This window comes from Halichoerus grypus, chromosome 13 (genome assembly GCF_964656455.1).
Source record: "Halichoerus grypus chromosome 13, mHalGry1.hap1.1, whole genome shotgun sequence".
Lineage (NCBI taxonomy): Eukaryota > Metazoa > Chordata > Mammalia > Carnivora > Phocidae > Halichoerus > Halichoerus grypus.
Window position 1 is genome coordinate 55860411 of NC_135724.1, and position 25812 is coordinate 55886222.

A 25812-nucleotide genomic window follows, 5' to 3' on the forward strand; every position below is an offset into this window, starting at 1 on the left:
CACGGGTCTCCTGACCCCTGCAGATGTGGCTGATGCAACAGACAAACACAATCTCTAATGTCACTTAAACTAAGACTTCAGCCAACAACTCAGACCCAGACCCAAATCCTGTCTGTTCTGACCCTCCTCCCCACCTCTGTTCATCACCAAGATCTACTTTCTACACAAAATACTGAAGCAGTTTTGTCAATGTAGATGCAAATATAAAGGAAAATGATTTTTTTGGTCATGATGAAAAACTTAAATACATCTGAACAACTTGGATATGTAAATTTCCTTTTGCAACTATGAATTTTATGAAATCTAAATACAGATCAAGTGTTTCTTATGAAAATTTAGCATCCTAATTGAAATAGGCTATAAAACATGCACTGATTTTTTTTCTTTTTTTTTTTTATTAACATATAATGTATTATTTGTCTCAGGGGTACCGGTCTGTGGTTCATCAGCCTTACACAATTCACAGCACTCACCATAGCACATACCCTCCCCAATGTCCATCACCCAGCCACCCCATCCCTCCCACCTCCCTCCACTCCAGCAATCCTCAGTTTGTTTCCTGAGATTAAGAGTCTCTAATGGTTTGTTTCCCTTTCCGGTTTTGTCTTGTTTCATTTTTCCCTCCCTTCCCCTATGATCATCTCTCTTGTTTCTCAAATTCCTCATATCAGCATGCACTGAATTTTGAAGACTAAACATTAAAAAGGAAAGCAAATATCTCATTAATACTTTAAAAATTTGATTACGTGACAAAATGATATTGCTTTTATAACTGGGTAAAATAAGATGTATTACTGCAATACGTTTCATCTCTGTCATTTTATTTATGTGGTGACTAGAAAATTTAAAATTACATGTGTTATTTACATTTCTACTGGACAGCATTAATATAGAAAAATAATAAAAAGCATTGTTTTTATTATTAGCATCTAAAATAGCTATCATTTATTTCATTTCCAGAACTTTAAGTTTTTATCCCAATTACTTCTCACAAAGGCCTTAATATGTATATATAAATGTGTGTGTGTATACATAATATATATATGTATATATAAAACTATGTCCATTTTATGTATGAGGAAATAGTGGCTCAGAGAGGTTAATAAATTTGCCTAATGTCACACAGTTGGTTGTGACCAACCCTCAGCTCTAACCCACATTAGTCAGACTCCAAAGCCTGAGATCCACATGTGTGCTTTGCCTCCACACCATCACATGTAGCTCCCCAGTAGACCTGGGCCAAAATTTTTCCAACTCCTCTGATGATACTTAGGACAGTGCTTGGGAAGTAACAAATGGTTAATAGACGACCAATGAACAAAGTGATGAATCATCAAGGTTGCAGGAAAGATGAAAAGGAATGACATGAGTATAGTGAAAGCACTCTGTAGACTTTGAAGCTTTACACAAATACCAGTTATCATAATTATCCTCCTATGAAACCAATCAAGGTGGCTGTGCTGCCGAGATCAAGTTGACTGGCCCAAGGCTACAAAGCCTTTTCCCTCTCTGGAAGTGTGCCTGGGAAAATAACTTTCCTGCATCGCTAGCACCCTCTCGTGTCGCCATGTTGTCATAGCATAGCAGGACTTCGCATTTATAGGAAATTATTAAAATAATGTAAAATTGCCATTTTTACTCTTTCACACCTTCAAGAGCTGTGCATAAAAATCTGAGGGCTGTATCAGCCCTGAGGCTACAAGTTTGTCATCTCAGGTAGAGGAAAGCCTCCTTTCTTTAGTGAGTGGTTCTAAGTGATCCATAATGTCAGGAAGGAAGGAAGCAGAGCTCTGGAGCAACATGAGTCAGTAGTTCAGGAACAGATTGTGAGACTCCAGGGATAGAGCCTTCCCATTTCCCACCCCATATCTTGAAATCCCATCTGACTCATGAGACCCCTGAGCCCGTCCCTCATTAACACTGCAGGCTCTGACCCCAGACTGCCTTTGCCCGGTCCCATCAAGCACCACTTCCTCCACCAGTGGAAGGGCACCTAAATTTCCCAGGCCACCTGACCTGCTCTGTAGGTAGTGGATCAAGCTAAGGCAGGGCACACCTTCCCGGTTGGGTCTAAACTGGTATTAACACAAGCGCTGACCGAGATCAAGTTACTCCATAGGCTGAGCCCTTTCTGATACATGTAAGTAGATGGAGACTTCACATGGCCATGAGTAAGGGCCCTGACTTCACAGCCCCCACACTCACCGCGGCAATTTTTGGCAGTCACGGCGTCCCCGTAGAAGCCGTCAGCACACCTCTCGCAGTGGGCGCCGTCCGTGTTCCCAGTGCATTTCAGGCACTCTCCAGTGACGGAGTCACAGTGACCCTCCTCAAAGGGGTCCACGTTGCCGCTGCAGTTGCACGGAACACAGGATTCCCCGGGCACTGTTGGGTTTCCATAGTAACCGTCTGCGCATCTGCACAAAAGATTGAAAAGGGGACCCAAATGAATGCACTTCCTCTAGACACTACCCCCACCATCCAGGGATTCTCTGAATGGCTAATAAATCAGACGGACTCTTTTTCCATAAGATTTATTGGGAAGCAATGCAACACCAAGTTCAGACATTCAGATTTCCTTCACTCATTGTGAAGACAGAGAATGTATCCCGAATGAGCCATAAATCCCAGTGGATGTGCCCTCAGCTCCAGGCCAACTGGACCTGCATGCCGTGGGTGTGACGTGGCTCCCCCAGGGACTTCCGCCAGAGCTGGGCACTGAGACTTAACACCTGGGAAAAGACAGTGTTGGCTTTCGGGTGCCAGAAGACAGCTATTAAATCAAACCACCCCTACTCTGGAACTATCCAGATAGTGGGATATTTCAGTGTGGGAACGGTACACACTGGCTCCTCGCTGTTTTCTGTTGTCATCGATGAGAACTCACATGAGCTCGAGGAGCCAAAATGCTGTTCTTGAAAAATTCCCCGGCTTTTTAATCGGCATACTGGTTTTTCTCTATAATTATGGGAAATAATCATTACACACCAAAACGCTAAAATCATACTTACCTATACATTTGAAACAAAACACGTATCACTGATATTTAATTAAAAAAGAAAGTTTGATGCAACTTTTGGAAATCAGTTGAGTGATGCAGACAGAGTACCTCTCGCACCAAGCTCCTGAGTATCCCGGGGCGCACTGGTCACAGACCACTTCGTCCCCATCCTCTAGGTGGCAAGTGGGGCTGAAACTGTCAAAACATTACAAATGAACACAATTTTCCAATGAGTGGTGCAGAATTTCTAAACATTTAAAATCCTTGTCTTTTACTACTCCTCACAAACTTTCAACAGTTCTTCACTCCAGAAGCCCGGCCCCTGACCATGCAGCCCACCTCATGAGCCTCTCTCCTGGGCACTGGACGCTCCCTGCTCCTGCCTGTCCCTCAGCCCAGAGGCCACTTCGTCCCCTCTCTGCCTGGGTTCACCTTGTCCCCCGTGCCCAACTCAGCCACCATCTCCTCCAGGAGGCCTTCTCCGATGCTCTTCCTGGCCAAGCCGAGCTCCCGTCTCTGGGTTCCCTGGCACTGGTCTGCCTGCCTCAGAGCCCCAACCACAGTGGCCAAGAGTGAGCTCTAGCTTACATGTGACAGCCCATCAACATTCCCCAAAGTATCCCCACTGCTCACTGAGGTCCCCTCAACCTCTATTCCTGGGTCTAGGGGGGCTGTGAAGAGAGGTATGGGGGCAACAGGGGGGCCCCTATGATTACATCAGAGTAGCGCTGGTTGTGTCTGTTTTACACAGTGGAGTTTCAAATGAAAATCCCCATGGGGGAGTTCTCTGGGCTGGAGGGAGGAAGAGTCCTAAAGTGTAGGCCAGTGAGAGAGAAACAGGTTTTCAAATCCGGGCCTGCAGGATGCACAGGCCCCAGCAGGGCGAATGAGGCCTTGTGCATCACTGTTCCTCCCACCCCACTCCTGCCTTGTGCTCAAGGACCACCTGCGATTTCACAGACAGGACCTGCCCTTTGATGCGGCCATAACGTGGCACACTCAGTTCCTTCTGCCCAGAACACCCTTCTCTGTGGCCTTCATCCTTCAAGCCTCAGATCAGGGCCTTCCTCAGAGTCGCTCCAGGCAGAGTCCTACTCTCCTGACAGTGGACATACCTCCACTAGAGTCATGACCACACGGTGGGTCCCATGGGACCAGCAGCCATGGATGAACACTCTGATACACGAGCTCCTACCATGATACTCAGTGTGTAGGAGGCACTCAATAAATACTGGTTGAATCATGAAATGAATTCAGCCCATTTTCAATGAGCCTCATATTTACATATTTTGGTCATTATATCAAAAACTCCTTAAGGCCAGGAACAAAGTTTAATTCATTCCTGTGTACCCTATACCTCCTAGCCTACTGGCAGGCACACCAGATATACACTGAAAGAATTAAGGAGCAACATTAGACCAAGAGGAACCAAAGCATGCACATTTTCTTGCCATCACATGCCTTTCTTATATAATTTAATACACCGAACTTGTTCTTTTTAAAAAAAGAGAATTCACCCCTCCATCTTTACCACTGGGTAAGCACACTATCTTCACACACGAAGTCTGGCCACACTAGGCTGGCTCCCCAGGTGGGGGTGCCGTGCTTACTTGTTGGAGGCTGTGGAGAGGGGGCAGGCACACCGCTGGCAGTCCTCCGGGGTCCCTCGGGAAGGCAGCCCGTAGAAGCCGGGCGCGCACTGCTCACAGTGGTCCCCGGTGGTGTTATGCTCGCAAGCCTAGAACACATGCATGGATGAAACTCAGTTCAGCCTTCCTTAAATGATTCTCTGATTCATCAAAAAATAACTTGAAGTCAAGGTGGAAAAAAAAATGCTCAAACAAGTCACCAAACTCTCTTACATGAGGAGGGGTTGCCTGTTTCCAGATAAATACAAAATTTTAATTTGTATAATCTGTATACATGGGAAGCTTTCACTTCTGCCCATGTCAGAGTAGCTGCTACCAGACTTGCCCTTCTGTAGGAAAGAACTAGAAAACTGGAACAAAACATATTGAACAACTTCTTTCAGACGCTAGACAACAAAGGTGAGAGAAGGGAGGTGACAGGATGACTTGGGATCACATGTCTTTTTCCTGGAGACACTTGCTAAGCAGGTGGGGGAGGGGGGAGACCCAAGCAGAATGTGGGGGGTCTTGTTGAGTTGAGGAGACAGAGGTCTGAGTTTGGGGAGACTGGAACTGCAGGAATTTGGGCAGAGAATCGGAGCTTCACAGAATAAGAACGCCAGAAATCTGCACAGGAGACCCCTTCAAATAGCTACTGAATACAAGCTTCTCATGTATAGAGTGCATTTCCATGCAGCCAGCCGAAAAATTAAGAACTCACGCAGAGGCCAGGGACACTAGAATTGTAACCAGCCAGTGTGGGGAGTCTCTGTTAAACGCCCAGAGCACCCAGTAGAGACCCCAGAAGAAAAACTCTTTCGCAGTAGGGCTACACCTGCCCTAGAGTAGAGGTTATACTAGACCCACCCTAACAAAACTTAAAAACAAACCTTGAAACAATCCAGCTGACCTATGATAATTTAACTACTTGCCAAAACAAACTCTGATGTTCTTTTTGTTACTTAACAAAATCCAGAGACTTAACAATGAACAATATTCATCATGCAATCGGAAACCACTGAGTATGCTTCCGCTAGTCACATCTGGGAGAATTTGGAATCCATGAGTCCAGGCAGATAACAAGTAGGTAAATAAATAAACATAAGAAAGGAGGGTTCTTGCTTACAGTAGAATGCTGTGTACCAATCGAGAAGCATGGAGAACATCATATAAGTGTTGGTGGGGCAAGAATCATCAGAGACTGCTAAATCTAAGGGGGAATTTTGATGATGAATATGATACTTGCATGGTCTTAAAGTGTCTCCGTCACACTGCTTATTAATTGCAAGAGAAAAGAACAGTAAATATATAGTAATTGACCAATGGCCGGCGTGTGTAATCAGAATTCACACCACCAGCAAGGGGCAGTGGACACTGTGGGCTTCCACGTGTGGTTCTCTGAGAAGGCCACAGCATCACTAATGAAGTGTTCTGGCCTGAAAGGTATAACCTGAACCAATTCATGAAAAAACAAGAGAAGGACCACCAAATAAGGGGCATTTTATTTTTTGAAAAATGATCGTGTTCTTCAAGGTGCCATTATTATAAAAGACAAAGAAATGCTGTAGAATGCTGTACTTCAGATTAAAGAAGACTAGAGAGACATGACAATAAAATGCAATACCTAAACTAGATGGGGCCTGTCATGGTGGGAAAAATGCTATAAAGGACATAATGGAGTCAACTGGCTAAATGGAAAAATGGACGGTAGATTAGAAAAAGTAGGATACCAAAGTTATATTTATTGAAGTTGATAATGTACTGTGGTTATATAAGAGAAAATCCTTATTCTCAGGACATACACACTGAAGTATTTAGGGATAAATGAGCATAGTGTACGCAACTTATTCTCAAGTGGTTTAGAAAAAAATATTATGATTAGATAAACAGATAATGAGAATAATACAGCAAATGGGGAAAATGTTAACAACAAGGTGAATCTGGGTAAAAGGTGGGTGCCCTAAGTACTATTTTTCTTCCTACAACTTTTGCATACATTTAAGATGATTTCCAAATAAGGGTTTTGTTCTTTTTTTTTTTAAAGGCAGGATAATAACTACTAGATCTGAGAAGAAGCAAACAAACAAAAAGCAAATGTGATTCATAAGGAGAAAAATCTAAAAAGTAGGCAGAGGAAAAAAAAAAGACAACCCAGAGAATTACATGTATAAGAATGACTAATGACTTTTCACTTGAAACAATGCAAGCCATACGCAAACAACAATTTTCAAGTCCTGAAAAAAAATCTGCAAAAATCTATTTCCAACTCAAAGATGAAAGAAAGCCTTTTTCAGGTCAAGAAAAGGCGAGAGAATTTGTCGGCTGTCAGACCTGCACCAAATAAATGCTAAAAATAGTTCTTTGGAAGGTAGAAACATGGAACCAGATGAAATCTTGGATTTATACCAAGGATTGAAGAGTATCAGAAACGATAAATACAGGGAAAATATGAAAGACTTATTTCCTTCTTGAAAACATGTCTTTAAGAAAGTAGAATGATGCCACATCAGGCGTATAGGAGGTATGCAGGAGAAACGAGATGGGCAGAGCAGGCCCCGTAGGAAGCGACGCCGAGCATGAGGGCAGCTGCAGAGCTCAAGGGAAAGCTGAGCCTATTCTCCATATTCTTTCCCAAGTTCCGCTCTGCCCATGACTTGGTCTCCCCAGGTCCTCCCATGACCCCCACCCCCATGCTGATGTCACCCAGAATTCTTTCCTGTGATCTCTACCCACCCCTGCCTGTACTCACTTGCCCCAGCTGCCACCTGTGGGTCCACCTTGCCACCCACTTCACTTTACCCCCTTTTCTGAGAGCCACTCATTTTATAGACCTTGTTGGCCATTTTTCATTCAACAGTTTAAATAATATTCCCAGTTTCAAAACTTGAATACTTTTCTACCATTCCTGAGGTTGATAAAAGTTTTCCCATAGGTTAAATTTAATTTGGGACTATAAATATTTGTATTACATCCTTTTAAACAGGTTTTCACCATTTTTTTTGAAGATTTACTTATTTTAGGGAGAGAGAGAGAGTGAGAGCATGAGTGGGAGGGGCAGAGGGAGAGGGAGAGAGAATCACAAGCAGACTCCATGCTGAGTGCAGAGTCTGACGATGCGGGGCTTGATCCCAGGACCCTGAGATCACCACCTGAGCTAAAACCAAGAGTCAGAGGCTTAACCGACAGCACCACCCGGGTGCCCCAGGCTTTCACCAGTTTTATGTAGTTATCCTAGACCAGGGCTTCTAAACTTGAATTGTTTATAAATCACCTGGGTTCAATGTCAATTCTGATTCAGGAGGTCTGACATAGGGCCTGAGTTCTGCATTTCTAAAAAACTCCAGGGTGATGCACAGACTGCTGGTCCTCAGGTGACATTTTGGTAGGAATGTCTTAGACTCTTTTTTTCCTCCCCATCCCCTATGTGACCTTGATTTTGATAATTAACCCAAATTAATTTAAAATGCAGCTGGCTTTGGTAAATGGCTACATGGTTGAGCTAAAAGTATTATGCAAAATAACTAGTTTCATTAAAATACATTTAATTATGTCCACTTGCAAAGTATCTATGATAGGATTTCTTTGCTCAAAGGGCCAGACAGGGTTTTCTTTCTCTTTGGGAAAGCCATTACGTAGTTCTGCTAAAAAAAACCTACCAAATCTGTTTTGACGCTTTCTCAGGTCACCATCCCTTTAAGGGACCAGCCCTGTTGGTGGAGCTGGAATGTGAGGGAGGAGAATGCTCATCTCCTCAGGAAGGAAAAACATCTTCTCTTGAATGGAAAAGAAAAAAACATGAGGGCCCAAGATACACAACTGCCTTTTAGGCTCTTCTCTTTCAGAAGAGAGCAAACTGGTTTCTCCTTGGGAGGATAGCAGAAAGAGCTGGGAGAACAGGAGCTAATGTAAATCGTGGACATTGGGGGGGCTATGATGTGTCAATGTGGGTTCATCAACTGCACCAATGTGTCCCTCTGGCGGGGGGAGGGGGCTGTTGATAATATGGGAGCCTGTGTGTGCGTGGGGGCATGAGGTATATGAGAAATCCCTACACCTTCCTCTCAGTTTTGCTGTAAACCTAAAACCACGCTTTAAAAAAAAAAAAAAAAAGATAGGGCACTAAGAACAATTGGAACCTTCTCTCTGATAACCTGTAAATCAGGAGTTAACTCCGGGAAGCTGGATGGCTACATGCAAGGCCCAGGGCTAGAAATGGCTATCCAAAGGGGAGAATTCAAAGGTTTCTTTGTAAAATAGAATAGAAAAAAAAAAAAAGCAAAGTTAGATGAAACAGATAAATGATGCTACCAAGTTTTTATGTTTCTTTAAAGTCCAATCTAAATTTTTATTATTTTTGCCCCTTCAAACATGAATGACTTAAAAAGGTAAAAATAATAACTTGACAGTGCAAAAGGCTGGCAGACAGCACCTCATCCGAGTGTTCCGGGCTAACGTCCCCTAACAGTGTGCGCCGAGGGGGCACGTCACCTTCATGTCTTCCTGCCTAAAATGCAAAACCTCTAGCTAATCACGAGAAAACAGACACGCTCTAGCGGAGGACATTCCAGAGAATATCCAGGGCTCCTCAAAAGTGCCACAGTCATGAAAGACAAGGGAAAACTGAGGCACTGTCACAGAATGAAGGCGACAAGTGCAAAGTGGTTCTGGATTTGAGGCTGGAAAGGGGACATGAATGGGAAATCTGATGAAATCTGAGTGAAATCCACAGTTCTGTTGATGAGATTGTGCCCACGTGAATTTCTTAATTTTGATCACTGTACTCTGGTAAGGCAAGATGTGAGCACCAGGGAAAGCAGGGTGAAGGCTGAACAGGATCTTGCCGTGCTATTTTTGTAGCCTTACTGTAAATCTAACATTATTTCCCCAAATTTTTCAATTATAAAAATTATCACTTATTATAATTAGAACTTAAAGGCTGGTTGCTACTTAGCATTTTCACTTTAGTGTGAGTATATATTTCTGTAAAGGTATAGTAATAGAAGCATGTGCAAATACCCTTTTAGCTTACCTGTACCTAAAGCCATGGGTGCCACAATCACAGCCTGCTGACACCCCCAACTGTTGGCAGACGCCCTGGAAGGCTGGCCTTACAAACCCAAATGGAAAGGCAGAGGCGTTTAAAAAAAGCAACAACCTCATCAAGCTCTGGGAAACTGATCCTGAGGGATTGAGTGTGTGTGTAAAACATCACTTCATGTAATTCCTATAGACACTTGCTTTCCAGAACGATGAAATGAACAAAGAACAAAATGAAAGCTTTACTTACAGAATCAAGAAAAACTAAGCTCTAGAAAGATTAAACAATCCATGGCATCATGATGAGATCTTCTCCATGGCTCTGATAATTAATTTTCCCTAGTCTTGGGACTCAATCAATCTCTTTTGGAAAGAGCATGAACATTCCCCTGTATGGTGAATAGGACTCAGCTGATTAATATAGGCATTCACTCCATCTCTGTGCAGTAAATCCATTAGAACCCAGGAGTATGGCCTGGCTTCCAGGCAAAAAGAGCCTAAAAGAATTCCTGATTGAAGTTAAAAAACAAGTCTTGCCCTGTATCTGCCCCAAAGTTCATTCTCAAGATTAACTGCATATTTGTCAAGCCATGTTTCAACTCCTGTTGCATGAAAGAAGTACTTGTTTGAAGAGTTTACCCGAGCTAAGAACTATGAAGCATTATATATTGCACAAACGAGTGTGATTATTAGAAGTTTTATTATTCCTTTTAGGACATACTGTGTAATATGTTAAAGGAATTCTAACACTTTCATTTAAAAGCCCTGATCCTTTTTAATCCGTGGGCAATATTTTCTACCTTTATATGGCTTTCTAATCTTACGAAGTGAATTCGTTGTTCTAATAAAAAACCTGCAATGACATTATATATCCCTTTTCCGTTTTCACCAAAGTAACTTTTTTTCAAAAAAGAGCGGAGGAAAAAGCAGGAAACATATTATGACATGAACTTAAGTCTGCGAATTTCCTCTGGGGTCTACAAGGGCCAGGATAATCTCCTATGGAGGAAGCACTTTTTTTTAACCACTCTGCACAGCAGATGGCTCTGGGATAGGTAGGAGGGGGCACTCGAGGTTTTGGCAACAGACTCACAAAGCAAATGCCATGAATATCACATTCAGCTGCATGGCCGTGGCATTCACAGGGTTGACAAATTCCTCCAAAGAGTATTCCATCCACGCGGTAATAGCCAGGGAGGCAGGTCTGCAAGAGAGGGACAGGTGACACATGTGGGGGAAGGCAACCTTGTACATCATGCAAATCATCTTCTTGTCAATAGGTTAGGAACATCAAGTGCTCCAATTTCCATAAGTAGAGAAACATACTTCTTTTTCCCCCCCAAACTTCTTTATTGAGGTATCATTCACATGTCATAAAATGCACCCATTTTAAGGATACAGTTCACTGAGTTTTTAGTAAACTTACCGAATTGTGCAACATCGCCATAATCCAGTTCCTCATTTTTTTTTAAAGATTTATTTGAGAGAGAGAGCATGCACAAGCAGGGGGAGGGGCAGAAGGAGAGGGAAAGAATCCCAAGCAGACTCCCTGCTGAGCTTGGAGACCTAAATGGGGCTCGATCTCATGACCTGAGCCGAAATCAAAAGTCAGATACCCAACTGACTGAGCCACCCAGGCCCCCTTCCTCATTTCTTTTTATAGGTAGAAACACGCACACCAAAACCTAGTGGTGATACAATGGGTCAGCATCCACCTTCACAGTACCTGCCGCAATATTATTAGAAATCATGTAACACTCAGCCACTTAACCAGTGTTTCAATCAAGAGGACATTTTCCTCTCAACCTGATTTTGTTTTCTTTTGGGTAAGAGTCACTAAATACTACCATCAAAGTGCTCAAGGGTAGGTCTGGATCAAACTGCATCAGGTGAATTGAGCAAACATTACAGGCGTGCTTTCATGGTATTCATGGATGCTGTCCCCTGCCTGGGAGGAGCAGGGGGCCATCCCACACAGTCATTCATGTCATTCTCAAGATGACCCTGAGAACCATTCTCTCCATTTTATAGACATGGAATATGGAACATGGAGCAGTTAGACCCCGTGCCCACTGTGCCAATGGAAAGATTCAAAGTCGGGGAGACACACCTCCCAGACCTGTGGCCACAGGGCTCCTTGGGGCTGCACCAGACATAAAACGTGTTTCGAGTGCAGACTGGTGAGTGATTATTTGGGAGGCCAGCATACTCCCATGGGGCCATGGGAGGAGGGGTGTGGATCTGGTTTTTACTCTTGTAAAAAATATTAAAATTGCATTTTCATTATTTGAGTAATATATACATGCATTCATTCACACCGACCTTGTGAAAGTCCCCTTAACACCTCCATGCACCACGTTCCCGTCAAGGACAATGGGCCAGTCTACAGATGGGCACTGAGGGGGAGCTGCCTGGGGGTCTGTGTGGTGGCCACAGGGCTCTCAAGAATTCCAGTCCCCACCTATAGCTGCCTGATTCCTTATGTCAGCTCCTAATGAAAGAATGAGTTCTTCTGGCTGATAAAAACACTTAAAATTATGTGTTAAGCTTCGTGTGCTTCCTTGAGCGATCATCCGCTGCACATCAGCACATTTTCCTCTGAACCCAGTGGACCTGGAGTTCTCCAGCAGCACCTGCTCACTGCTGCCCCCTCCTGGTCTAGCTAGCCTGGGCATCTACTTTATCTGCCAGCCAGCCCACTCCCACATCCCACATACTATGAGGTAGCCTTAAGGTCATTTATCCGGTAAGCACACAGGACTTAGGTCCTACAGATACTTCCTTGGCCTAAAAATACATGTCTTAGATCTAAAAAAAAAGTTCATGGGGTCATAAAAGAAACAACCCTGTAAAATATTTAAAATAGAAATAGAAATATTTAATTAAAAATCTACATCATGAAGCACAGGCCAACTTTATTAACTGCAAAGTGTACAATTGATAAAGATTCATAAAAACAAATCATAAGTTAATGGCCCAAAACTCACAGTCAATGACAAGTCAGTCTTAAACACGGAAGAGGCAGGACCATGTGGTGGTTAATGGTGCACATGATGCTTGGAACCTGATATAACTACTTCCTAGCTCTTTCCTACAGAAAGAGGTTAGGATCGTGCCAAATACATAGAAAGTCCTCAGCAGGAGAGAGTTATTATCAATATTCATGTCCAAATAATTTCAAAATATATTTCAGAAAATTTTTTTAGTGACAGATTACTTTTACTGGTGATCGCAAGCGCATTCTCACACACTTCATTGTGAAGTAGAGGTCACCCAAGTTAACCTAGCTGGGGGCCATAAAAAGTCTCAAAACGGGCCTGGCTTTCTAGGTGGCATGCTGGTGATTTGTAAATGTCCAGATACAATCAAGTTCAATCCTCCTTAGAAATACAAACTATGGCATGGGCAGTGCAACTTTCTGGTTGACTAAGGCAAGAGGGTAGACTGAAATCAGGCCACTTCCACGTGTCCCAGGACTCTCCTGGAAGAGGCACCAGATTGCCTTAAACATTGTGACTTCCAATATTCCTAAAGCTGCCCAAAGTCTGAGCCAAATGTTAGGTTTCTAAAGTTAAAATTCAAGTGCGGGTTATTGTATCACCTTTAATGTGCTTTTTTTCTCCTTAGGAAAGAACAAAAGGAGATGGGAAGGGAAGAAGAGGAGGCTTACCTCACAGGAGATCCCTCCGTAGCCTTGGGGACATTCGCAGTGCTCCACCTCGGTGGCCAGCGCCAGGTCTATAACGTTAGGGCTGGCTGTATCCAAAGAGACAGAATCCAACCTACCAATAGACAGGAGTCATCCCGTGACTCAGACGCCTACCTGCAAATGACAGCTAACATCTTGATGAAGGTGGATTCTTAAAGTTTTCTTCAAACAAAAAGGTGATGTGACTTTTGTAAGTTACTACAGATTTTCCCACCAATTTGATTTCTGAAAGCTGTCAGTATTCTCTGGAAGGCCTTTGCAACATTTGGTGCAAAGAAGAGTAGTCGCCCAGACAGCTGTGGGAAGGGTCTGATGTTGCCCAGTCTGAGTTGAAACACTTCTGAAAAACTAACCCATTCAATCATCCTATCTCAAATACAGAGATTGTTCTTAAATGTATAATTCTGTGTTTGCTTCAGTCCAACGTGCATGCGTAGCCGTAGCCTGGCATTGCCAGAAATTGACCTTCTGGAAGTAATAACATGACCGAGGATGGGAACACTAGCTTAAATAGACAGGAAAATCTAAGACCATTAACAACAGGAGGGTAAAAACAAGATACAAGGTGGTCCAGACAATTGTGAACTTGTCAGGCATTTCTCAGAAAACCACCCTGAAAGTTTCTGATCCTGATGTCAAGATGATCTCCTACTGAGGCACACTTGTCATGGACCACTGTTCTTACATCGTCACTAAAATTATAGTAATAAAAATATTTTTTAAGGCAGCCAGTTCCATTAGTTGTACCCTTAAAATAATCAAGGAAAATATATTACACTGAAAATACATCATTATTAATAGATGAAGACGAGATTGAGGACCCTTCCCATGAGCTTTCCCTCTCTTTCAATACACACCTATAAAGAGCCATTTTTGCAGAATTGTAGTTGGCTCTAATCAAGAGATGTGTCACGTTGGCAAGGACAGTCATCAGCTGGTCGCGATCTATCTCCCTTTTGTTATTAAAATCTCGAAAGTTCTCCGGCACAAGTCTGACCACGTTCAAGTACTCTTCATATGGTTGTAATGCCAGGCCCTCAGCCTGGGTGCTTAAAGTGAGTCCATTTCCCTAATATTTAAACCAAGAGGAAATACATTTGTAATTCAACTTCATGATCAAAAAATAAAAGCAGATTTCTTTTCAGCAACGTGGCTTTTCATTTGTGCTTAGGTTCTCAGGGCAAACATGTAATCGTATCTATAACTCTTGGTTCGGAATGATCGGAGGAGAGCTATTTCCTTGTATTCCCCTCAGAGGGATTCAGAGAATAAATCTAAAGCCTGGGTCCTGTGCTGGGATCTCAGAAGAGAAATAGCATGTATGCGCCCATAGCTTTCCTCAAAGCAATGAATCTGACACCCCTCATCTTTAACTGAAGAGCAAAAGTAGAAAAGTATATAAAGATACCTCTAGCTTTCCACAAAATTGCCATTCCCAAAAATGCTTTATGTCACCCTGATCCCACTTGCCGCAGGCTGGATGGGGGGTGCACATCATTAAAGGTGCTGGGAGAAAGGGACGTCTGGGTGGCTCAGTCAGTTAAATGTCTGCCTTCGGCTCAGGTCATGATCCCAGGGTCCTGGGATCCAATCCCATGTTGGGTTCCTTGCTCAGCAGGGAGCCTGCTTCTCCCTCTCCTTTTGCCCTTCCCTCCACCCTCCACTTGTTCTCTCTCTCTCTCAAATAAATAAGTAAAATCTTTAAAGAAAAATAAAAAATAAAGGTACCAGGAGAGGGGGCAGACACTGCAGACTAGAACCTGAGGTGGTTTCTTACCTTTGGGAAAAATTCCGGTGAGGCTGAGCTGGGTCTTTGAGTGATGGGGGCGGAGGGGAGTGAGGGTACAGTGGCTGAGGACAAAAATGGGAACCCATCTTCCGTCCCCATGCTGCCAAGCACTACTGGCTAAGCATTCATGTGGGCGGCAACGTGGCAGGAGGAGACAGAGGGACTCAAAGGGCTGACAGGGTACTTCCAACGTCAGAGCAAACCCGTCTCCCTTCTCAATGTGAAAAGATGGGTCAGCTTCGGGGATCGAGGGAAGAGCCCCATGTGCTGTCCTGAGGCAATTCCAGGAATGGGCCCAAAGAGAATTGTCACCAGTCTTGGTGGTGCCTGGATGAGGTAAAGCCTTGCTGAACGGCCACCTGGCCCTGTGCTCCCCGCTACTATGGCCTCCCTTACCACTTGGAGTCATGAACTGTCCCCCAGAGAAGCCCTTCTGCTCTACAGCAAAGCAATGTGAAAGCAACTACCTTAATGATAACATCAGCGTAAGACATGAGGTCCCCGTCCACCGTCTCCACGGGAACATCGTAAGACACCGTGTACTTGAGGAAGCCACCAAACGCAGTCAGCTGAAAGAGGTAAGCGAGAGTGAACACGGAGGGCACATGACCACAGACCCTCTGTAAGAGGAAGTGGTGGCCAGGATCCGTCGGGAAACAACCCGGCTGCAAGGTGTCCGAGTGGCCACGGTACGTAAGGGAGTCCACAGCAAGGCAGTGAAAAGAAAGCATATTATACGAGTATGTTGTTTAAGCAATATTACCAAAATGCAGGATGTGATTTAAATGTACAGAAGAAAGATGTGCTCCTTCTTAGAGAAAGCCCAAGGTGAACGAGCATCAACTTCTGTGAGTCACATAGGAGATGTGTATTTCACTTAAATTTTTTAGGATTTAGGAGTCAGATCCATGATGATAATCCCAACATTCTGATCTCTTTGCACTGCTTGTAGAAGAACAATAAGGAACAGGACTCAGCAGCTAAAAGATGGACTACAGGTTTTTCCTCCTGGTCATATCCTTTCATATAAAACGGAGATGTTCTTTGTGACAGCTGTGTGACACAACAGTAGGCTCAGAATCCAGTCTTTGCACCAGAAAATTACAAGAGTGGTCTTAACAGAAAAAAAAAGATCACCGACCTTTGGTGATAAGACCACATTATAAAGAGAGCACATCTTCTAGGATTATAATTTGATGGGAAAAAAGAATCGTTTTCAAAATAAACACTACTTAAACCTAAGTCTAAATAAAATAAGTTGTAAAATTAAAATATAGCCAATAAATGAAATAGAAACTTCCCAAGCTATAAGACCCGCACTACGATGAAACATATACCATTACTTCAAAACAAACCAAATGCACAGGGAAGGTAAGCACGGAGCTTGAGCCACTGAGATAGATTCTACGGAGTATATTTTTGGATCATCAGAATCTGGAGAGAAGTGGCAATATTGGGGGCGCCTGGGTGGCTCACTCAGGTAAACTAACCTTTGAACCAAACTGCCTTTGGTTCAGGTCATGATTCTGGGGTCCTGCGATGGAGCCCCATATGGGGCTCCCTGCTCAGCGGGGAGTCTGCTTCTCTCTCTCTGTCTGCCCCCTCCCCCCGCTCCCGCTCTCTCTCCCTCCCTCCCTCTCTGTCTCAAAGAAAAAAAAAAAGAAAAAAAAAAAAGAAGTGGCATGATTGGTAAGGAAGAAGGGGACAATGGCAGATTAAATCATATTAACCAAATTTCCACTTGGTAGAATCACCACTTTGCATTTTCTTAAAATGGGAAGTATTCTATCTTTGCTAAATGTGAATGTTAGGTGAGAAAGAGTCTGTCTTGATAATGAAACTGGCAGGATACCAGCCCCAATGCCCAGTCTGTCCCGCCCAAGTTCCTTCTGTGCCAGGCTCTCCACTGAGCCCTGGGGCTAAGGAAAGTACAGGGCTAACTAAACAAAGCAGGAATTTGCCCAACACTTCACAGAGGCCCAAGTGATCCAGGAACGCAGAGGAAAGTGGAGAGCCTGTCATGGGAGGAGGGGACAAGACTTCCTACAGCAGCCTGCCTATGACCAATGTGGCCAAGAACAAAGTTCATAGTCTAATGATGTAATAAAGTCACCCAAGGCTAAGCAAGACCATGTGAGTCAGGTGTAAGTAAATGCTGTATAATTATCCGTCAAACCCTCGAGTGACCCTGAGACGACTTAAACTGCCAACAAGAAGTTCTTTCCTAATGTGCTCTGAGATCTTTGTCCAAGATGTCACTTCTGGCGATGGCCCTACCTTATTTCCAAGGTAGGCCTCCGGGGCCAACCAGTAATACTTGGAAGTCAGCCTCTGCAGGACCACCGTGTTGTTGATGCTAATCCGATGACGCCCACCCAGCGCATCTTGCTGAGACAGGATCTTGCTTGGACTGATCAGGTCGGTGACCAGCCACCCAGACATATCTTTCACCTTAAAAAAAGATTCAGAATTTCAGAATATGAAATTGAAGTCCCCTGAGATTTCACCCAGGCCAGTACTAATATCCCTACAATGAAGAAACAGACCCAGAGAGCTTAGCTAAGGACAGAGTTAACACACTGTGGCCACAGAACCACACGACTCATGACCCTTCTACTTGTCAAAGGATCAAGAAAATCTGAGAATGAATCAAACACTCTCCAGATCCCCAGATCAATTATAAGCAAGTTGGCGAGCAAAACTGTGACAGACACAGATATATATTTTAGATTAAAAAAAAAAAATAGCAAGGATCTTAATAGATGCATTGAACAGCTTTACCAAAAAGCTGAAAAATATATAAAAATAACCTCCAGATCCTATCCTCCTGATTTATCATTTACAAAGAGATGACAAGCCGTCACCCCAGCATGGTAGCCACAGGGATTTACCTTCATTCTTAGGTACCGATTGGGATTCCCACTCCCTCCCCGATGTTGCTCCCACTCCTCACCAACCTGCCAGGGAGGGAGGGAGGGAGAGAGGGAGGGAAAGGAGAGTCAGGGACTAGCAACCCCCCTACCCTGAATACAGCTTTCCCAAGATGGCCATGGGGAGGCCAGGTGGTTACCACGGATGAGCCCTGTGCCCTGCGGTCCTCCCTAACCTCGGGCCATCACACTGTCCTCCCAGGCACCATTTGGCATCCCCCTAGGACTCCTCATTCCCAGAACAACTGAGGAATCAGTTGCCTGCCCTCATAATCCCTATGTCACCTGTTGTTATTCCTACCCTCACCAGGTTCTCTGAGCTAGAAAATTCTGCATGAACCCATGTCCTGGCCTGAGACCAGTGTGGAGCAGTGGGTCCCAGAACTCACCTCTGACCCCACAACCAGATGCATTTCCCCACAGAAGAAATTGAGACATGATACATTCTACAGTATCATAACATCCTATTGTTTGGATAGGGAAATATATGTAGGAACAAACACATGACCAAGAAAGAAACTTCTGTGACACTTTAGTAGCCGGCTGCCTCTGATCCATGCCAATGTCATTCCAAACGGCCGGGAGTGGTGGTACAGGGAAAGGCAGCCCCCTTGCTTTAGAACACAGCTCCCAGAGAGCTCCTTTGAGGTGGTGCGTGTCTTAAATCCGGACTCGGGGAAGGTACCCGCACCTGACTGATGGACCAAGAAAGGCTGTCACAGACGTCAGAAACGCCAAAGCAGAAGCACTCTGAGCAGCCCTCGGGGTTTCTCTCCTTCAAGTTATAGAATCCTGGCTTGCAGAGGTCACAATTGTCTCCCTCAACATTTTCCTGCATGGAGTAGAGAAAAGATTTGAAACCAGTGAGTCTAGATAGATAGAATAAAGTGACATTAACAAGAAAGGTGTTTGGTGATCCAGAGAAACAGGTAAATAAATAGATACTCTGAGGAGACGTAAAGCCTCATGAAGTCATTATTTCCAAAACAGATATTTTGAAATTATGACCACTTAATTTTGTAGGCAAGAATGAGGGTCAGGATCCTAGAGCTCGGTCATTTATATTGAAATGACTTTTTTCATATTGTTTTGTTTGAAACCTTCCATTTTTGCTGATCTTTCGAGAATTTTAAAACCCAAGGAGGGCTATATAATTGTTTGTCTTATTAATAAATGCTCAAGATTATTTTCAGTCACTTATAAAATGTGCTCAAGACTCTGCTTACATGGGAAGAAGCACAGAAGATATAATGGGAAGTCCCATAAATTATGGTTATCATGGGGAAATGGCTATTAATATCAGATAGCAAAAAACCCCCACCTCCATGGTACCCAATGACTGTGTTTTTTATCATTGTCCAATTTCTTTTTAAGAGAAATCCAAAATAACATATCTGCCTTATTTGACATTTTTACAAATTTAGTATTTACCTGGTTCTCCTCTAAACATTAGGCTGGAACAGAATGTCAGAAGAGATAATGGCCCAGGCCTAAGAAATGCAGTATTTGGTTTCATCTTGGAAGTCACAGAAATACCTCCGGAATAGATGGCCACTGCCCAGAAGGCACCAAAAAAGCAAACTGGGTGCCCATCTAAGGCCAAGGACATAGACTGTGACATAATGTCATGCTTCTCAGGAAGGTATGGGGAAGCAGAGTTCTATTTAAACCTTGCTGCTTTGCTCAAGAACTGATCACCTTAACCTATGGAATGTGTTGCTTTCTTAGGATACCTCAAAAGAAATTCAGGGTCATCTTTAACCCCCACGCATACCTTACAGAGACAAGGCTCTGAGCATGGGTCCTCATTCACACTCCCAGCCCGACTGCACTCACAGTGGACGCAGGCTGGGTAAGCCTTGTAACCAAATTGGCAGCGATCACATTTTTCTCCTGCATAGCCTTCCTTGCATGGACATTGACCTGGCCGCTTCCCTGGGAAGAAAAGGATGGCAATGGCCCAACAGGAGGGTAAAAAGGTTAAAGCAGGGGTTGACAAACTATTTCTGCAAAGGGCCAGAGACGAAATATTTCAAGCTTTTTGGCTAAAGGATCTCTGTTGCAATTACTCAACTTTGCCCTAAGTGCTTGGGAGCAGGCAACAGATGGGCATAGCTCTGTTCCAATACAACTTTACTTACAAAAACTGGTGGTTTGCCAGATATGGCCCATGGACCACAGTTTGTCAACCCTTAGTTTAAAAAAAGAAAACAGAGATGAAAAACAGAGTCTGGTGGGAATGTCAAATTGTACCGTGACTTTGGAAAACAGTTTGGCACTTTTTCAAAATATGCAACATAGAGTTACTCTATGACCCAGCAATTCCACTCCTAATCATTTATCTAAGAACAATGAAAACATACATCCACAAAAAAGTTAGACATGAATGTTTGTAGCAGCATTATTCATAATAACCAAAAAGTGGAAACAAATGAAATACTCATGAACTGATGGATGGCTATATAAAATGTGGTACATACATACGATAGAGTAGTATTCAGAAAAGAAAAAGAAAAAAAAAGGACCAAAGTACTAATGGAGGCTACAGCATGGATAAACCTTGAAAACATGATGCTAAGTAAAAGAAGCCAGTCTCAAAAGACCATACATTGTATGGTTCTGTTTATATGAAATGTCCAGAATAAGCAAATCTGTGGAGAGAAAGATCAGTGGTTGCCTAGGGCTGGGGCGGAGGGCATGGAGGGAAGTGGGGAGTGATTACCAACAGGGAAGGGGTTTCTTTATGGGGTAATGAAAATGGTATATAGTGGGCTGTGTTGATGGTTGCACCCACAAATATACCAAAAAAACACTGAATCATACACTTTAAACTGGTGAATTGTATGGTAGTGAACTGTATCACAAAATAAAGCTGTTGTTGGTTTTTTTTTGTTGTTGTTGTTGTTTTTGAAAGCACAAGGGAAATGGTAAAGGGCAATGAGCACTATCCCTGATTTTAATGGCAGCTCTGAAACTTTCAGCTGTGTAACGTCAGCCAAGTTCCTTAACTGCTCTGAGCTACAGCTTCCTTGCCTATAAAATGCATTAAATAATTTATATCTGCTATGACTGAATGTTTAAATGATATATTTCTTAAAATGAACCTAATCAAGGGTAATTGTGACTACAATCAACATCATCCTCATTATCATTAGCATCCCATTACCAGTCCTGTGTAAGGATTAATTCAATTGTGTAAATTACCCTCCGCATTGTGGGTGGGCCCCCTGGTTGGCACATCCTTCCCAGCTGATCAATATCCATTTTAACTGCTAGTGACTGAGAATTTGATGAGGTCACAGAAGTCTTTGAACAGATGCAACCTTTTCAGGAGATTCTGGTATTTGCAAGTCCTTTGCCAGTTTTCGTAACAGAAAGAACACTGACATTTACAAAGTTAGCAGGAAAATTTGTTTGCTTTGCGAGATGATGTATGCAAAAGCCTTGTGAGTGTCTTCTAAGAGCTAAATAGAGGGATTGCTATTTACTGTGTTCCCCACATGGCTTTAAACTGAGCCTTATTTCTTCTCTCATCAAATGCTCAATTATCTACTCAAATGTCATTTCATCACCCCAACATTGCCCTCTTTACACCCCATCTCCCTCCAATCACGACTCCCAATTTTGCTTCATGCCCACAGGACTCCTCCCTACCCAGAGTTATATTATGCATGTACTTGTTCGTTGAGTGTCTGTCTGTGAGCAGGAATTTTGATCATCTTGTTCAAGTACATATTCCTGGGCCCTAAAGAATTGCCTGACACATAGTAACTGCTTGGTAAGTATTTTGTAAACAAAAGAATCAATAGAGAATCATATCACTCAATTTCTATCCAATTATGATAGTTCCACCAGGTACAAATCTTCCACAAAAAAAAAAAAAAAAAAAAATCAATTCAAGCACAAAAACCAATCAAGGACTTACCTTTGTGTAAGCCAGATTGGAGCTCATCTTTAATACAGACAGAACTGAGGGACCCAAAAGGGTCACAGTCACAGGCACGACAAGGGTTGTCCTCATAAGGAGACACCTGAAAGGCAGAGTTTGTCCTGGATTATCTTATTAGAATTATCAGCAATATTAGCAATAATATCAACAATAATACCAATGACAAGGTACTGGCTTTTCACTCAAGATGTGACTATTATAATGATTTTGTATACCCAGGGAGTGTAGGTCTCAGGAAAATAATGCGAGCTCACGCCAGAAAGCCCCAAACATTTTTTGATGGGACAGTAGCCAGTATCATTAGCAGAGTGCCATTCTTTCTCATGACCACTGTTATGGGGCTCCCCTCCGCTCTCTCTCACAGCCATGTATAAGCATCACCTAGACCAGACCTCCACAGGGAGCCAGGTGGTAACTACATATTAGGTCAGCTGAGGATGGACTGAGCACTTCCTACAGGCAAGATACAGCTGCAATAGTTTTTGGCTGACTCTTCCCATTCACAGTTAGTATTACAAAACCAAGATTACACAGCCAGTAGGGCCCCAAATCCAAGTTAAATAACAAGTGAACATCCTACTCTGAGCAAGAACACAGGACAGACAGAGCAGGAAACAGATATCCAAAAAATGCTACTAGCAGAATAAGAATATAAAGGAAATATTACAGAAGGGAATGAGTTTACAATATTGAAGTTGACCGTTGGCAAAATCTCTTTTCCACCTTGAAAAGGCAATGAAATTCAGCCTTGGTGAAGAAACACTCTCACCTTGTATGGTCTATAATATCCATCAATACAGGTTTCACAATTGATCCCCATGGTGTTCTGCAGGCAATTGATGCAAACCCCTCCTCCTCGGAACTGTCCAGCAGTATTCAAACTTCTCCTCTGATTTGCAACACTTTCATCATAGTAACAGTCTTGAGTTTTATTGTGACAATTACATTCTAGGAGAATTTTAACATCTCAATTAATATATTTATTATGTCCTATATAAAGAAAACCCTTCCTTCCCTAAGTTTCTATGACCGTAAATTAAATTAAAATTCCAGAATAAGTAAATTTAATAGGATATGGGCAATCTTATTGAGGACGATTGGGAGTAGTCATCAAAATTATACACATGCACACCCATTTGACCCCTCAACCTATCTTCTGGGATCACAATCCCGCAGAAGTACCTGCACTTATGAGTGGTATGTACAGGCTTAATCATCGCATCACTGTTTGTGTTAAAAAAGACTGGGAACACATGAACTATCCATGGATAGGTAGCTATTTTAATTATATTGCATCCATTTAATGGAATTCAGTGGTACTGTTTTTAAAAACAGCATTCAAATAGAGAACAAACTAGTGGTTACCAGAAGGGAGTTGGGTGGGGGGATGGGTGAAGTAGGTGAAGGGGATGAAGACGTACTCATCATGATGAGCACTGAGTAATGAATGTATAGAATTGTTGAATCACTATATTGTACACCTGAAACTAACATAACACTCTGTGTTAATTATACTGGAATTGAAATAAAAAAATAAAATAAAAATAAGAACAGCATTTCATATTGCTAACACAGAAAGATTTTCAAGACATACTGTTAAACATAAAAGCCCTATGTAGGATAACATGCAAGCATGTCAGGCCCCATGTATGAACTACATTGGGGGTGGGGATATGTTGATGTAGGTTTTATTTGCATAAAAATTTCAGGAAGAACATATGATGGAGACAGAGTGGAAGGAATATTTTTCACTACGTATTTTGTATATATTGGTGGATGTTGGAATCGTGTGAATGTATTGCCTACTTAAAAATTAAATCCAAATTAGGTAAAGAATACATCCATATATGGGAAGAGGAACCCGAGATAAAATAGCAAATCCCTAAAGATACAGGTAGGTCTCAATACTTTAAATCGTATTCAGGTAATATGTAACTTTGGGAACTATTTGAATATTTAAAAAAACAAGTTACGTCCTAGTCCCAATGTTAAGTCATCATCAAAGTAAGCATGTTAAGAAGGAAAAACACTATATCCTTCCATTCTCAGTAGACCTACTTTCACATGTGTTCCCAGCAGAAACGGTGCCGGGCCGCCAGGGCTGTTGGTGGTACCCTGGACAACACCTACTGCAGCTCTCTCCGCAGGTGTTATGCTCACACTGACACTGTAGCTTCTAGAAATGGAGAATACAAAATGACATCTGGAAATTAACCTGTATATTTTTCGTAACTTTATTTATTTATTTTTTAAGATTTTATTTGAGAGAGAGAGAAAGAGAGAGCGTGTGTGAGCGCGTGCACAAGCAGGAAGAGGGGCAGAAGGGGAGGAAGAAACAGACTCCCCACTGAGCAGGGAGCCCGATGGGGGGCTCCATCCCAGGACCCTGGGATCATGACCTGAGCCGAAGGCAGACGCTTAACCAACTGAGCCACCCAGGCGCCCCGCATAACTTTATTTTTAAAAGAACTGATCATGGTCACATATCCTGCACGACAGTATACCTGAGGACATGTGGCTCCATCAAAGCTTAGAGACATTCATTTTTAGAGAAAAATATACACACACGACCTGGTTACAAACAGAAGTGAGGAGGAATAAAACAAAACTAAAAATAAAATGGGTTCATGAACAAAAAGTTTTCCAGATAAGATGCATGGATATTCAGGGTTTATAAGCTCTTATTAATAACTTTCTTGATCTTCCTAGGTTTCAGCCTCAAAAGAGGATAATCCTATTCAAGAGTCAGAGAATTACAAAGACTGGGGGGAAAAATAACAAGTCGCTTCATAAAAATTGTTTAAGAGGAGACAGGGTCTCATATTATTCACTTAGTATTATGTTAAAATGGGTAAATTTGATTTTCTCTTGATTTAGGACCACAAACATGGAAGAGGAAGAAAATGGGAGGAGGGGAACAATTCTTTTAAAAAATATAAGCATAATTTATAACTGTGCATGGTTTTAGCTTGACAGTCTTATAGAGAAAAGATCTTCAAAGATCATTAGGCCACTGAATTGTATACTTGAAAATGGTTAAAATGGTAAATTTTATGTTATGTGTATTTTACCACAAAAATTTCACAGTAAATACTTAATTAGAAATACATCTTCCAAACAAAAAATAAATAAAAGAAATAAAAGGCATCCAAATTGGTAAGGAAGAAGTAAAGCTCTATTTGCAGATGGCATGTTAGTATATATGGAAAACCCCAAAGACTCCACCAAAAAACCACTAGAACTAATAAATGAATTCAGCAAAGTTGCAGGATACAAAATTAATGTACAGAAATCTGTTGCATTGCTATACACTAATAATAAAGTCACAGAAAAGGAAATTAAGAAAGCAATCCCATTTACAATTACACCAAAAGCAATAAAACATCTAGGAGTAAACTTAACCAAAAAGGTGAAAGAGCTGTACTCTGAAAACAATAAAACACTGATGAAAGAAATTCAAGACGACACAAAAAAATGGAAAGAAATTCCACACTCATGGATTGGATGAACGAATGTTGTTACAATGCCTACACTACCCAAAGAAATCTACAGATTTAATGCAATCCCTATCAAAATACCAACAGCATTTTTCACAGAATTAGAACAATCCTGCAATTTGTATGGAACCACAAAAGATCTTAATCAGGGTGCCTGGGTGGCTCAGTTGGTTAAGCGACTGCCTTCGGCTCAGGTCATGATCCTGGAGTCCCTGGATCGAGTCCCACATTGGGCTCCCTGCTCGGCAGGGAGTCTGCTTCTCCCTCTGACC

At 42.5% G+C, this 25812-nt stretch overlaps 1 protein-coding gene across 3 annotated transcripts in view; it reads right to left on the bottom strand.

Annotated features, from left to right (window-relative positions):
• Positions 1-25812, bottom strand: part of LAMA1 (laminin subunit alpha 1) — a 161582-nt gene that overhangs the window by 75533 nt on the left and 60237 nt on the right. For all 3 annotated transcript variants that reach the window (XR_013443381.1, XM_078060583.1, XM_036106004.2), the window contains exons 7-19: positions 24102-24219; positions 22813-22991; positions 22020-22125; positions 19869-20029; positions 18786-18926; positions 17442-17615; positions 15632-15733; positions 14233-14444; positions 13337-13448; positions 10760-10870; positions 4612-4739; positions 3110-3196; positions 2206-2417 (exon numbers count right to left, since the gene is read on the bottom strand). Coding sequence is in view for 2 of the 3 variants with exons in the window: in XM_078060583.1 (XP_077916709.1) it covers positions 2206-2417; positions 3110-3196; positions 4612-4739; positions 10760-10870; positions 13337-13448; positions 14233-14444; positions 15632-15733; positions 17442-17615; positions 18786-18926; positions 19869-20029; positions 22020-22125; positions 22813-22991; positions 24102-24219 (1843 nt within the window). In the remaining variant the exon portion in view is untranslated. The remainder of the gene's footprint in view (positions 1-2205; positions 2418-3109; positions 3197-4611; positions 4740-10759; positions 10871-13336; positions 13449-14232; positions 14445-15631; positions 15734-17441; positions 17616-18785; positions 18927-19868; positions 20030-22019; positions 22126-22812; positions 22992-24101; positions 24220-25812) is intronic.